The sequence below is a fragment of the Oncorhynchus kisutch genome, linkage group LG11 (assembly GCF_002021735.2).
Source record: "Oncorhynchus kisutch isolate 150728-3 linkage group LG11, Okis_V2, whole genome shotgun sequence".
In the NCBI taxonomy this organism is placed as follows: domain Eukaryota; kingdom Metazoa; phylum Chordata; class Actinopteri; order Salmoniformes; family Salmonidae; genus Oncorhynchus; species Oncorhynchus kisutch.
In genome coordinates this window covers 22876431-22890830 of record NC_034184.2, presented here as the reverse complement: position 1 = coordinate 22890830, position 14400 = coordinate 22876431, and the positions used below count along the sequence as shown (strand labels likewise).

At 43.7% G+C, this 14400-nt stretch overlaps 1 protein-coding gene across 2 annotated transcripts in view; it reads left to right on the top strand.

Moving 5' to 3' along the window:
• The window catches only part of LOC109898906 (dystonin), a 190668-nt gene that overhangs the window by 137225 nt on the left and 39043 nt on the right, over nucleotides 1-14400 (top strand). For both annotated transcript variants that reach the window (XM_031835453.1, XM_031835452.1), the window contains 9 exons: nucleotides 8125-8286; nucleotides 8518-8688; nucleotides 9022-9191; nucleotides 11636-11795; nucleotides 12031-12357; nucleotides 12572-12656; nucleotides 12752-12993; nucleotides 13269-13475; nucleotides 14167-14286. In XM_031835453.1, the coding sequence (XP_031691313.1) occupies nucleotides 8125-8286; nucleotides 8518-8688; nucleotides 9022-9191; nucleotides 11636-11795; nucleotides 12031-12357; nucleotides 12572-12656; nucleotides 12752-12993; nucleotides 13269-13475; nucleotides 14167-14286 (1644 nt within the window). The remainder of the gene's footprint in view (nucleotides 1-8124; nucleotides 8287-8517; nucleotides 8689-9021; nucleotides 9192-11635; nucleotides 11796-12030; nucleotides 12358-12571; nucleotides 12657-12751; nucleotides 12994-13268; nucleotides 13476-14166; nucleotides 14287-14400) is intronic.

The following is a 14400-nucleotide window of genomic DNA, read 5'->3' as shown; positions in this document are numbered from 1 at the left end:
TATGGGAATTGCAGCGATGGGACAAGACTGTAACTGCAATTGGATACCACGAAATTGGGGAGAAAAAAGGGGTTAAAAGTACAAAAAATATATATATATAATAATAAACAAAAATGGGCGTGGCCTTACCTGCATCTGCTCTTCCTCTTTAGAAAGAGCTGACTAAAAGTCTTAAAATTTGTGTTAGCCTGTCTGTGGATGGTTTTAGATGCTCATAGTTGGTGTGCATTTATTTATTTATTTTACCTTTATTTAACCAGGTAGGCAAGTTGAGAACAAGTTCTCATTTACAATTGCGACCTGTGTGCATGACTTTGCTGTATAAGCCTACCTGAACTTGAACTTTCCCCTGTATAATTTAAGAGTATACAGGGCATTGCTTTTCTAGCTGTGGAACATCTTGAGTTGGTGGTTACTATATGTCATACCGTTGCTGTTAACAATAAAGGCATCTAGTAGTGCATGCTTACGCTGTATTGGGAATATCTGGATTCTACAGAATTGGAAAGGGAGCCAGAATAGTAACCACTAGCCAGAAACCATATTCCTGCAGTGCAATATTCACTCCCCTACATATACTGAACTCTATAGACTCCTTCTCCAACCAACACATTTACCACGACTAGGAGTTTTTAATCATTCAACATTATTGTTTTTCTATTTACAGAGTTTTTCTCCCTTCAGTCAAGTTTCCTTTGATGTTAGCTTGAATGTGTAAAACGTCTTTATGCTCTCTATGAAATAAAACAACAATTATTTTATAAAACACTATCTTAATACGAAAGATATGAGAGAATATAAATGAAACACTAACAACAGCATAATTGTGCCATAATATTATCAAGGCTTTTGTTGGTATATCAGTGGTGGATGAAACATGACTTAATGTGGGATAAAAAAAGCATTCTAAAACCCTGTAAATGCTGTTAGAGTTGATGGAAGGGGATTAACTATTCAGATTTGGGAAAGAAAAAAGAAAGTTATTTATTGTCTGAAAGCATCATATCAAAACATTACTTTTAACCAAATGTTTCATACTACAGCATTACACATCTATTTGAAAATATAGGCCAAAGGAATTTGTTAAATTTTGTTTTGATGTTTTTTAAAATTTAATCACAAGTACATTCACAAACATCAGCCTTTAGATAAATACCTTAAAATGTTATGTGAAAATATAGGTCTCGTAGAACTGCAGTCAATGTTCTGAATGGTAGCTGGAATTATAATAATATATAATGTAATTTTGTGCCAGTTAACCCATTTTAAACACTGTGTTTTTGAGCTACAGACGTCTGGGTTGTTCCATTGGATTCGTCTATTTCATCTGTAGATTCCAACCATGAGACTGTGTGGTTAACAGGGACTGAGCTAGTGCAGGGTTTGAGAGACAAGGGTGGATCCCCAAGGTGCCCGGGCCAGGTCTGTAGAATCTGAATGGTTTGAGCTACACGCTATTAAAATCTATCTATGAGAAGTTGAGACTCTCACGAAAACACACATGTAACATGTTTTGCTCTATGACACTCACAAGCTACACAAATGTCGTTCTTCTACATAGAAAATCATAGGATATCCCGGGACATAGTGTCTATAATACTGTAATACATTCACATAGATTCTGTCACAAACTCCACACAGTTGTCACTGACTAGTTGGATATTCATTTCCTGGTGAGCAAACGATTTCTGTACTCACAGCATTCATATAAACAAAACAAAAGCATTTTGTGATCTTGTCTCATCGCTACAACTCCCCAACGCGCTCGGGAGAGGCGAAGGTTGAGTCATGCATCCTCTGAAACATGACCTGCCAAACCTCGCTTCTTAACACCCACCCAGTTAACCCAGAAGCCAGCTGTACCAATGTGTCAGAAGAAACACTGTTCAACTGATGACCGAAGTCAGCCTGCAGGCGAAGTAAATCCCCTCTGGCCAAACCCTCCCCTAACCCGGACGACGCTGGGACGATGCTGGGACTATTGTATGGGACTCCCAGTCACAGCCTGGGATTGAAACCGGGTCTGTAGTGATGCCTCAAGCACTGCGATGCAGTGCCTTAGACCACTACGCCTGTCACACTCTGACCATTATTTGCGTTGTTTGTTTCTATGTTTTGTTTGGTCAGGGTGTGATATGAGTGGGCATTCTATGTTGCATGTCTAGTTTAGTCTGTTTCTATGTGTTTTGGCCTGATATGGTTCTCAATCAGTGGCAGGTGTTTGTTGTTGTCTCTGATTGGGAACCATATTTAGGTAGCCTGTTTTGTATTGTGGTTCGTGGGTTATTGTTGTTGCATGTTAGCACAGTCGTTTGATAGCAGTCACGGTCGTCTTGTTAGTTTGTTAGTTTGTTAGTTTGTTAGTTTGTTAGTTTGTTAGTTTGTTAGTTTGTTAGTTTGTTAGTTTGTTAGTTTGTTAGTTTGTTAGTCAGTCTACTTCGTGTTTTCTCGTCCTTTATTAAAAATCATGCATCAATACGACGATCGTGACAACGCCACTCGGGAGGCCCCGTATAAATACATTTTTATCAGGTTTTTGCTTTGGCAAACCATATTTTTTGTTGTTGACATTTATCAATAAAACTCATTAATGCAACTGCTAATGTCAAATTGTTTGTGTTCTACGTGTAGCCTTGGTTCTCCTGAAAAGAAAATGGTAAAACACTTCATTGTGAGGCTAAATATAAGAGCTGGACATGCAGATAAATGAAAAGCCCGTTTTAGCTGGCGTCTGATAGGGTTTTTTAAAGGGGTTTGATTGGTAACCATGAACCATCGTATAATATTGACTACTACCAGCTGTTGCTGAGCAACGTGTTCCCTGCTGGTTGTGCTCACCTTATCACCCTCACATTGTCCCATCTCTAAGTCTCGTTGGGTAGGCCTGCACACAGACACGTCAGCTGCTAGCGGAAAATCACCATTGTACTCATTCAGGCCGCTAGCTACCCTCTCTGAGAAAAGTTCCCTGAAAATAAGGAATCCCAAAAAGAACCCTACTTAATTCCATTACAGCACAAGGTATTTCCTAATTGGTGTCTAAAAACCTGTTTTGATGCTCGGAAACCTGTGGACACAGACCGAGACCGAATGTAATGGGATGTCTGCAGTGTGAATAGGGGTTTCATGTGGTCTATAATAATCCTGCTTGGTTTATTCGTAGATCTGGTACTTGGTCTATTTTGGGGTTTCATTGGCAGCTGTTGTGAAAGAAATAAACATTAAAAGGCAGCAATAAGTGAACTCATTTTGTTGCGTTACCATTTTAGGTCACGGTTTGTAAGAGCCTCCCCTCCCGAGTCCAGTGTTTCACTCTTATTGTTGTTGTAGTTAGGGGATCTGGAAGGTTTGCTGGGAAGGATGTGGTGTATGTAGTCCTTCGTGATAGTTAGTGTGAGCTCAGCTCAGTGACAAAACCTGCTGGGGGTTGGGGAGGTGGGATGTGTTGGGGCGTATTTTTAAGGTTTCTACTCAGACGTTACATCAGTGTCTCCTATGAACCTAAAAGGAATTTCTCTCTCATTAATCATAGCTATTCCTCTCACTGAAGTTGATGAGGGGAAAAGGGCCATTGGGGAGACCCCATCGTGTAGCCCAGCTTGCTCACTTACCCCAATGATGATACACTCAAATCAAATCACTCTCCCCAAGGTGGAACATGACACCAGAAATGTACCAGGATTGGCAGATCACATTTCATGGTGACACATTGCATTTTTCCTTTGTGTTTTGGGATTGTGATTCACCTAAGACACCTAAGAGATTCATTTGTTCCTGTATGCACTAGGAGTGCACTTGTACACAATCAAGAGAAGATTTTCATTTCACCCATTGTTGGGAGTGACTGATGAGTAGTTTTGTTGAAAGGGATTTTTCTGCAGAAGATGTCACAAAGAAATGTGGCCCTTCTGCAACCTTTGGTCTGAATAGCCTGTCCTTGTGAATAACTTTACTCACATGCAATGTAATAAGAGTTATGTGTAAGTGCTCTATAGGTTTCGAGGGAGATATTTGAGTCATTTTGATTGGTTAAGGTGTATCCTATGTTGGTTGGAATGGGCATTAGTGAAGTCGCTCTCTTTATAAATCAATCTCATGATGACACATTTTTCTAATTCGGAGATCAAAACCCCCAGTTTAATAAAATCACATTCCTAATGACAAACCAGTTAGTGTAGGCCAGGATAACGGAAACAGCTTTGGTGCAGGAAAAGGAGGACGAAAAGAGGAACACTTTTCCCACCCTTAATTCAACTCCTGGATTTTGTCAAAATGATGTGGGATTCAGCTGCTGAATATCCTTTCTCTAAACCCAACAGATCTATTTAACCGCTTATTTATCTCTGCCAGACCTCCTCCTTTTTCCTCCTCTCATTGTGGGAAGGGGTCGTGGTGGTGGAAGGAGTTGGGATGGTTCAACTCCTTTCTGTTGTCAGCCTTCTGTGCTGCACACAAAATTAATTCCTCTCATTATCCCTCTCTCTCATTCCTCCTTTCTTCTCTCACACGACCCGGGTCACTCGCCATAAAAAAGACACACCATGCCATGGATTTGGCAGAGCTGTGGGTGTTAAATTACCTGCGACCTGTGCCTCCCTCGGCATTCCAGAGTAATTAAGCATATCTGCAGGGTCCACAGCAACCATCCACAGGAAAACAACAGAGAAGGAACAGAAAAAAGGGAAAACATAGAGATCTATTTCAGCCCAGCGTGATGTCACCAAAGTGGGAGCTGCCTCTGCCTGTTGGTCTGGTGTGATTAAATGTTTTCTTCCTTCAGAGGAGGAAAGCTAGTTGCTTGTTGTGTGTTCCCCCCATCCTCTCCCATCCCCTCAGTCAGAGAGAGAGAGAGAGAGAGTGAGAGTGATGGTGCCAGGATACAGAAGATGACTAAGAAGTTAAGTCATATGGACTGTGGAGATAGAAGGGGAGAATTAGAGAAAAAAAAGGGTCAAGCGTCCGACCAATGTGTGCCGGAGCAGCCCTCTGTGGCAGATGTTGCCTGAATAATGAGCTAGCGGGGGCGGGGCCTGCAGCCTCTCTGCCAGGAGGGTGTCTGTCTGTCATTGCAGGGCGAACCACCAGAGAGGCAGGGCAGGCATTTTTGTTTATCCAGGAGCACCGGCTCTTCTCAACCTTTGTTTTCATAGAGCCCTGTGGATTTGTATCAGGATATGCCACTTTGCACTGAAGCTCTCCCACAGCCTACATGGATACCAGCGGGATTTAAGGGATAAAATAACCACTTTTAAGGGAGAACAATTCTAATGTCGTTTTGACAATGGGGAGGACAGCACCAAGTAGGGAATTCTTTGAGGATAGGTGACTCAATGAACGGATTGGACGGTTCCTGATACTGATTGCACAGCCGGTGCACTTTCTGAGTGAGGGTGATATGTTGCTTTAGTGTTATTGAGGTCCATTATTTTTACTGTTTGGAGTATGACGATTATTAGGTCTGTTTTATATATTCTGAATTTGTCTAAGTAATTGCACCAATTATTGTGAATTGTTAATTTATTTATTTTATAAGAACTTGGTTTTGATATAGCAAATTAAGTAAATTAAAAAAGTGAATATTGAACTTGCACTTTTAGTAGTATTTTTTGGCTTGTTGCTTTAGCAGCAAATATTTGCACTGAAACAACATATACTGTACCTCAGACCACATTAGTATTATTTTATTATCTCTGAGTCAGTGCAGTTAGATTTAAGATGGGGAAACCTCTTAGCAGACCAGACTGCCTCCGCCAGAACCCCTCCTGTGTGGGAAAAGGGGAGGAGGAGGACCTAAACATTGATGACTGCTACGTTCCACAGAGATCCATCTATGACACTGTCCGTCTCAATGAGCAGATTGATTGTGGCTCAAAGGGTAGCCTGGCTTCCAGGCACTTCACTGGCACCCTACCCTACACACACCGCACCCTGGACATGAGCAGCCTGTGTGGCAACGGAGTCCTCACCTCCTCCAGCGCCTTTGAGCTCCGCACTCGCGAGGCAGCTAGACTGGAGTCTGCTGTCTTTGATGGCCTGAAACTGAATGGTGACATCATCAGGGGAGCGGGAACAGTACTCCCTAAGACTCGTCTGGGGCAGGGAGGGGAGAAGAAGGAGCGCCCGCACCATCGGCGATCCTGGAGGACATTCGCTCCCACTAACATAGGGGAGTACGCCAGTCGCAGTGGCACCCTCTGTTCAGACGGACTGGATAGGTCGAGCCATGGTTTTACCCGTGGCAGGAGGGGACGGAGTGTCACCAACTCCCTGACATCAGAGGAGGACTCAGGCCTGTGCAGCCCCACCGCAGAGAGGGAGCGCCGCTCCCACCGGGCCTCCAGGAAACCACGCCCAGGCACCAGGAGCCTCTCCTCCTCCGAGGCCATGCACGTGTCTGGGGAGATAAAACCAAGCTGCTCCAACAGCTCAGGGCAGGAGGAGTTCCCCTTCTCCCCAGTCAGGGACAACATACCCAGGGAACTGTACAACCCAGGACAGAGCAACAACCCTGTACAGGAGTCCCAGGAGGGGAATGACACCTGTGTGACAGACTTGAGTGAAACAGTGTTGACCATCACTAATGGGGAATACAGGGACTCCACAGGCAGGCGCTCCTCAAGATCAAACAGTAGGGATTCGACTGGCAGGAGGTCCTCGAGATCAGCCAGTAGGGTTCAAAATGGTGTCTCCAGGATGCTAACGAGCTATGATGAGCTCCCCACCGCCGAGCTGCTAGAGGACATGTCAGACTGTGAGTTGGTCAGCGTGGTTGTCACACAGCCGGAGCCCTATGTGAGTTCTGGGCCGCGGCCAGAGTGTAGACAAAATATGGGTGTTAAACCGTTTGACTTGCAACAACACGGAGCTATAGAACAGCGGGAATACAGCATGGAGGACCTGGAGGACTTCCTGCTGTCAGTGGAAAGGGAGGCCTGCTTAGCCAATGGCAGTGAGCCACGGTCGTACCAAGAAATAGGGGACGACGAGATCGAGAGCCTGTTAACTGCTATAGCCGCATGCTCCGAAATTGACCTCATGGGCTTCTCCTCCCCCCAGGTACCCCAAAATAGTCTCCTCCAACTCCAGCATTGCAGGGTGGATTCTACCTTCAACTGGGCCAAATAAATACGGCACTTTTGATTAGTGTTTCCTGGGATGCTAGTCTTGTTTATCAGATTACATTAGGTCTGAATTGGGTTTAGTACGCCAGCCTGGCCTGTGAGTCTGTCTGGTGTGATGCTGCACAGCTGTGCTCCAACTAATTGCCGTGCTTTCCTTTCTAGAAGCTGCAGTGCTGACCAGTCAGAAAGAGGTTGTTGTTATGCCAGCTCTGTGGCCTAGGCCAGCAGCCTGTCTATACAATCACTCTTCAGGGACTGGCGAAACATGTTGTAATGCTCAGCTGCATTTTTGAAACATTATTGTTATGTAGACAGTCAAACTGCATAGCTGATAATCCATTTTGACTCTCTTTGTTTTGGTTTATGGGTAATGCATGGCTCACAAATAACCAATACATGTCAATGAACTGACGCATGTTTATCAGGAGGGCAAACAGAGATATCTGACATGTTTTAAATATCTTGCCAATGGCTGGATTTGTGTAAACAATCGGAATGTCTTATCTTTCTTAATACACATTTGAAAATGTAAAAATGAATCAAGGACTTTATTCAGTCCAATTTGGATAACACCCTTGGATAACACAATGAAAGCAATGTCTCATTCCCGAGAGCTCTCTTAAAACGTAGGGTAGGAACATTTCTTTAAAAGCAACATCAAACATCTCTTGTTTTGTCTTTATTGAAGTCTTGCCCTTATGAACCTCTGACATTTTTTATTTTATCTTTATTTTACTAGGCAAGTCAGTTAAGAACAAATTCTTATTTTCAATGATGGCCTAGGAACAGTGGGTTAACTGCCTGTTCAAGGGCAGAACGACAGATGTTGTACCTTGTCAGCTCGGGGATTTGAACTTGCAACCTTTCGGTTACTAGTCCAATGCTCTAACCACTAGGCTACACTGCCGCCCCTGTCTTATTGAGAGAAAGAATCATCTCTCATCCGGTCTAAGTTGTTCTGCGTCTGATAATACACAATGTATTGTATTATCTCTGGCCACAGGTATTCCAGAAAGAGGAGGTTGATCCACTACAGACCCAGTTGCAAGACATCAACTGGCTGGGCCAGGGCCTGATCCAGAACGCCGCCAAAGGTACCAGCACCAAGGGCCTTGAACATGACCTGGAGGATGGCAACACTCGATGGAACACACTCAACAAAAAGGTTAGCCTGTCTCTGGGTTATTAATCTACTTCACACTCTAGCCTTATTGCTTTTTACATAGGTGAAAGAGGTCAAACTTTAGACACGTTTGATGGATAATACTCCCATGTGGTTCTTGCTTAATGTTTTTATAGCTATAATTAGTTACTGAGACTGAGTTTTACTTGGCCGTAATACTTACCGCCTATATCGTAATACATGTGATGCCTACATTTAAATGGTCTTCCATAGATTGCTGAGCGGTCAGCGCAGCTGCACGAGGCCCTATTGCATTGTGGGAGGTTCCAGGATGCTCTGGAGTCCCTGCTCAGCTGGCTGACAGACACGGAGGAGCTGGTGTCCAATCAGAAACCTCCCTCTGCTGAGTTCAAAGTCGTCAAGGCACAAATCCAGGAGCAGATAGTAAGCCAAAAGTGAACTGATTACACACTTACAACATCAGTAGCTGCTAATTTACACATACATTAAAACCTATTCAGAGAGTTCATGTAGGCTTTACTGATTCAGCCATTTATCATTTTTATTGGCGTCCATTGTGGAGCATTATTTGGGGCTATCCTAAAGATTCTGTTGAATTAAACTTTTAATACCATGGCATTGTTGAATACTCCTTTCTGATTGGCTTGAAGGTCATTCTAGAGCGTGGATCATTTCCCTATAATGCACTGTAAGCAATAATTGTGCTCGGCGCATGTTGAAGCTCGTAACTTATTCACCTTTATTTGTCCTGGACAGCTCCTCCAGAGGCTGCTCGATGACCGTAGGCCTACGGTGGAGCTGATTAAGAAGGAAGGAGGGAAGGTTGTGGACCTGGGAGCAGAGTTTGTGGAAAAGGAGAAGGTGGGGAAGGAGATTGAGTGCCTGGGGCAGAGGTGGGACGCTTTGCTGAAGAAGGCTGAGAACAGGTCTGTCTGCACAACCAACACTTCCCTGAGAGATGTATGTAATAAAAGTGTTTGAAAATGAAATGAATATTATAGTTCTGATTCATTGTGGAAAATCTGCTGATTGGATTTTTGCTACGGAAATGCCAGCCTTTTCCTCAGTCGTAGCCCTTTACACTCGTACCTGTATACAGGTTGAAAATGGCAGATGTGGGCACTGATAAGCACCTAAATTGGAACGCAGTGGCTGTACATTAACGTGCTATAATCAAACTTGGTCCTGGCCCTCCTAACACCACACAGCTGATTCAAATTACCAACTCCTCATCAAGCTTTCATTATTTGAAGCAGCTGTGTAGTGCTCGGGCAAAAACCAAAATGTGTACCCAGGGAGGGGCCCCAGGACCAAGTTTGGGAAACCTTGCTATTAATGACATCAGACCTCAGGCTCTGCGCTTCACAGCGCTGTATTGGTGTTGACTGACAGACGTTTAGAACTTAAGCACAGCAAATCAAAATCAAACCAAATGTATTTATATTGCCCTTCGTACATCAGCTGATATCTCAAAGTGCTGTACAGAAACCCAGCCTAAAACCCCAAACAGCAAGCAATGCAGGTGTAGAAGCACGCTGGCTAGGAAAAACTCCCTAGAAAGGCCAAAACCTAGGAAGAAACCTAGAGAGGAACCAGGCTATGAGGGGTGGCCAGTCCTCTTCTGGCTGTGTCGGGTGGAGATTATAACAGAACATGGCCAAGATGTTCAAATGTTCAAAAATGACCAGCATGGTTGAATAATAATAATCACAGGCAGAACAGTTGAAACTGGAGCAGCAGCACGGCCAGGTGGATTGGGGACAGCAAGGAGTCATCATGTCAGGTAGTCCTGAGGCATGGTCCTAGGGCTCAGGTCCTCCGAGAGAGAGAAAGAAAGAGAGAAAGAGAGAACTAGAGAGAGCATACTTAAATTCACACAGGACACCGAATAGGACAGAAGAAGTACTCCAGATATAACAAACTGACCCTAGCCCCCCGACACATAAACTACTGCAGCATAAATACTGGAGGCTGAGACAGGAGGGGTCAGGAGACACTGTGGCCCCATCCGAGGAAACCCCCAGACAGGGCCAAATGGGAAGGACGCGACAAGAAGTTGCTCCCATCCCTCCCACTAATTGGGCAACTTCTGCACATGATTTGTTTTCTGAGAGGGAAATGTAAGTTAAGAGGACGATGTGTTTTGAAAGATGAGACGTTGACGAATATAATAAATACAGCTTTGACGTCATACAAGCCAAACACCTGTGAGTCCAAATGTGCACTTCGCATTTCCATATCATAAAACTCATGTCATATACAGTACAGTGTCACTGTTTATGAGTACAATGTTTGAAGTACAGTTACAGGACATGACGTCATACCCTGGGTAGTTCTGAATGGCCTATTCTGAAGAAAGTTTGCAGTGGAGCCACAAACCTGAATGCACGCATGAGTCCTTTCTATGCGCACCAAAATTACAATTTGTTTCTCTGAATTGCCCCGTGAAAGCCGTACGCTGTAAGATCATATTTTATAGCTTAGCTAGTCATGTTGTCAATAGAACAAGCTTTCAAATTATGCCCACCTGACCCCGATTGCAATTTAGAATGGTCTGTTTTTGGATTGCGTAAACAGCAACAGTAATTGTGTGATGGGGGGAAGCAGGCCTTATAGATGAAGAGTCTTCTTTGAGTCATAAAAGTTCATTGAAATTACTTAGGAACTGTGCACACTTTGGAGAGGTTCATGTCCACTTGGAGACACCAGTTAGTCCTCTCACTCAAACCCAAGTATTTTTTTGTCTTATGTTGCACCTACCCCACATTTTTCAGCTACCCCACAATATTCCTATCATGTTACTAAATATATCCAGGGTATTTTCTGATTTCGTTATCAACAAATGCTGCGAAATGTACAGTAAATGTAAAATGCACATAATATCAACAGTGTAATGTTTGGATTCAGTATTGTGTCAGATGAACTGTTGTGTCCTCACCTTTAGTCTAATCATTCCCCCATCATCTCCAAACTCTTCCCTTTCAATCGCTACCATGCTTATGCATATGTCTTTCATATTTCTTCTGGAAGAAACATTTTAATTTAAACCTATCAATATAGTCCAATTCTACCACGTGTAAAGGGTTCATGTAAAGGGTTGGACGATACAGCCAAATGAGGTGTTGCGTTCTGGATAAGTTCCCTAAAGACAGAATTAATTGACCCTCCCCCGCCATCCGTAAGTGACAGTTGTTAGGTATAATTATTCAATTGTGTTATCTGGAGACTGGGCGCCAGAGGTCTTTGAGGAGACAATTATCTTGGCACCCAGTATCTTGGCATCCAGGCCAGACTTTAGTTGAGGGAGTAAACCTGTCTCATTATTCATCTGTCCCTCTTCTGTTCTCTCTTGGCATGCTGGGTAATGTAGGCACAAACAGCTGAAGAGCATTCTAGTTGTGGCTCAGCAGTTCCATGAGACACTGGAGCCTCTGTCTGAGTGGCTCTCTGCCACAGAGAAACGCTTGGCCAAATCTGAACCCATCGGCACACAGACTACCAAGCTGGAAGTGCAAATCTCCCAGCACAAGGTAAGATACTTCATGTTTCAGTCATTGATGTTACTTCAGTCGCCCATCCTTTGTTTTCGGTTTCTCATGATTTGTTGTGTTGCCCTGTTTTATCATCATTTGCATTCAGTTGATGTTTGTAATTTTAAGTTTCTTATTGGTTCAGTATTCATCCCCCCCCCCCAACTGTGTTTGTGTGTGTGTTTTTTGTTTATCCCCCTGGTGTGTGTTCCATGTGTGGTGGTGATGTGGTCAGGCCTTAGAGGAGGAGATAATGGGTCACAGTAAAGACCTGGTTCAGTCCATCAGCCTGGGTCAGATGCTCAAGCCGGTTAGCTCAGTGGACGATAAGGAGCTGGTGCAGTCTAAGCTGGACTCCACCCAAGCCAGTTACATAGAGCTGCAGGAGCGCTGTAGGAGGAAGGCTGAGATGCTGCAGCAGGCTCTGGCCAATGCCCAGCTCTTTGGAGAGGACGAGGTGGCCCTCATGAACTGGCTCAACGAAGTGCACACTACACTGAGCGAAGTGTCAGTCAAAGACTACAAGACGGACGTTCTTGAAAAGCAGTGTGCAGAACAACTGGTACTACTACCATCACACTCCTCCTCAGGCCTAACATTAATTCATCCTTTATCTCTTTACATTGTTTCTAAGTCATTTTAAGTTACATCTAACTACTTTGTTACTTTTAGTTTTGTGTTAAGTTTAGTTTCTGTGAAAAAAATCGAATTATTTCTTGGTTCCCAATGGTGTTTAAGTCAGATGAGTTGTTGCTAATGTTTTGTGTCTTGTCCAGGCCCTACATGAAGACATTGAGTTGAGAAAGCAGAATGTTGATCAAGCCATTTCCAATGGATTGGAGCTGCTGAAACAAACAACAGGTGAGACGATATGTTGAATACTACACCTAAAATTTGAATGAAAACACTTCAGAATGATTCATCTGAATTAATGTATCTTCTTTTACCTTCTGTAGGTGATGAGGTGGTTGTCATCCAAGGCAAGTTGGACGGGATAAAGACGAGATACGCTGAGATCAACTCCATGAGTGGTAATGTGTCTAAGACCCTGGACCAGGCCCTGACCCTGGCCTCCAAGCTTCAGCACATCCACGAAGACCTCAGCTCCTGGCTGGAGACTGTCGAGGCTGAGCTCACCGCCTTCGCTGCTCAGGAGCCTGTAGGAGAGCAGCTCATCCAGGCACAAGACAGGCAGAAGGTAATGATAGGTTTTGTTTGACACTTTGTTGGGGGAAGCAGTTAATAACACTAAGTTATTAGGTTTCTGTACATGTATTGCTTGGTTTTTTTTGGTGGGGATGTCAGATATGTGGACTTGCCATATGACCTCTGTTAGTTTTAATGGTATTACTTGGAATATTCTGTAACATCAGGATAGAATTAAGACAGCCATATTACATAACTTTTAAACACAGTGCATGGAGAGATAGATTGGTGCTCACTGCTCACTGTATGGCCCTTTGTGTTACCCAGGCATTGCTGAAAGAAGCCATGGATCACAAGCCCCAGGTGGACAAACTGAACGAGGTGAGCAGCTCTCTACTGGAGCTGGTCCCATGGAGGGCCCGGGAGGGCCTGGACAAGCTGGTGACAGAGGACAACGACCGATACAAGGCCGCGAGTGACACCATCACACAGCATGTGGAGCAGATCAACGCCGCCATACTGAAATCACAGCAGGTATAGTAAAACAACCACTCATTACAGTAGGCCACTGTAAACAGAGGAACAGACATAACATACTAAATGGGAACACAGCCATTCAAATGAGTTTAACAACAAAGGGAACCGCTGACCAGAATGCTAATTTCTGTTCTGGGTGATTGGGGCTATTATAGTCTTAATCCCATCTGCTTTCAGCACTAAATCCTCCCTTGTTTAGCCTCTTTTTGGCCTCTAGGGAGCTTTGTTTTCTGTCATTATTGTTCATTAAACACTGGGAACTGTTATAGAGGATGATTACATTTGCATCTTATTATTTGCTCATTAAAAATTGTATTGTAGTGCAGACACCTAAGAAAGTAGGGTATAATGTTGCATTGTCGTCAATGAATTGTCAAACTCATGACTGGATTTTACGTCCCAAAAAACAGATATTCTTTTATTTATTTTTATATTTTTTAAGATAAAATAAAGCAACATTTTATTATTATATTCAGCAGGGGAACTTCCTGCTTACAGGCATGAACAACAATATAATTTAAATCTACCAGGACTGCCTGTATTAGTTCTTCACAATGTATGCTCCCCCTTGAGGCATACCCACATTGGGAACAGGGAGTTGCCCCGCTGTGTATAATGACATCATATTGCTCAATCTACCTTTAATTAGGCCTATTGTACCATTCATGATGGGATGTTTTCTGTGCAGTTTGAACAAGCAGCTGACAATTTGCTGGCCTGGCTTACTGAAGCAGAGAGGAAGATGTTGTCATTGGGGGAGGTCAGGCTGGAACAGGACCAGACCACAGCACAGCTCCAGGCCCAGAAGGTCAGTCTGTCTGTCATGTACCTGTACTGTGTATCTGTATATATGCCTGTAGAGACATTAGCCGCCACCACCGTGCAAACAAACAAGTCCAGGAAACAATGATGTGTGCTGCAG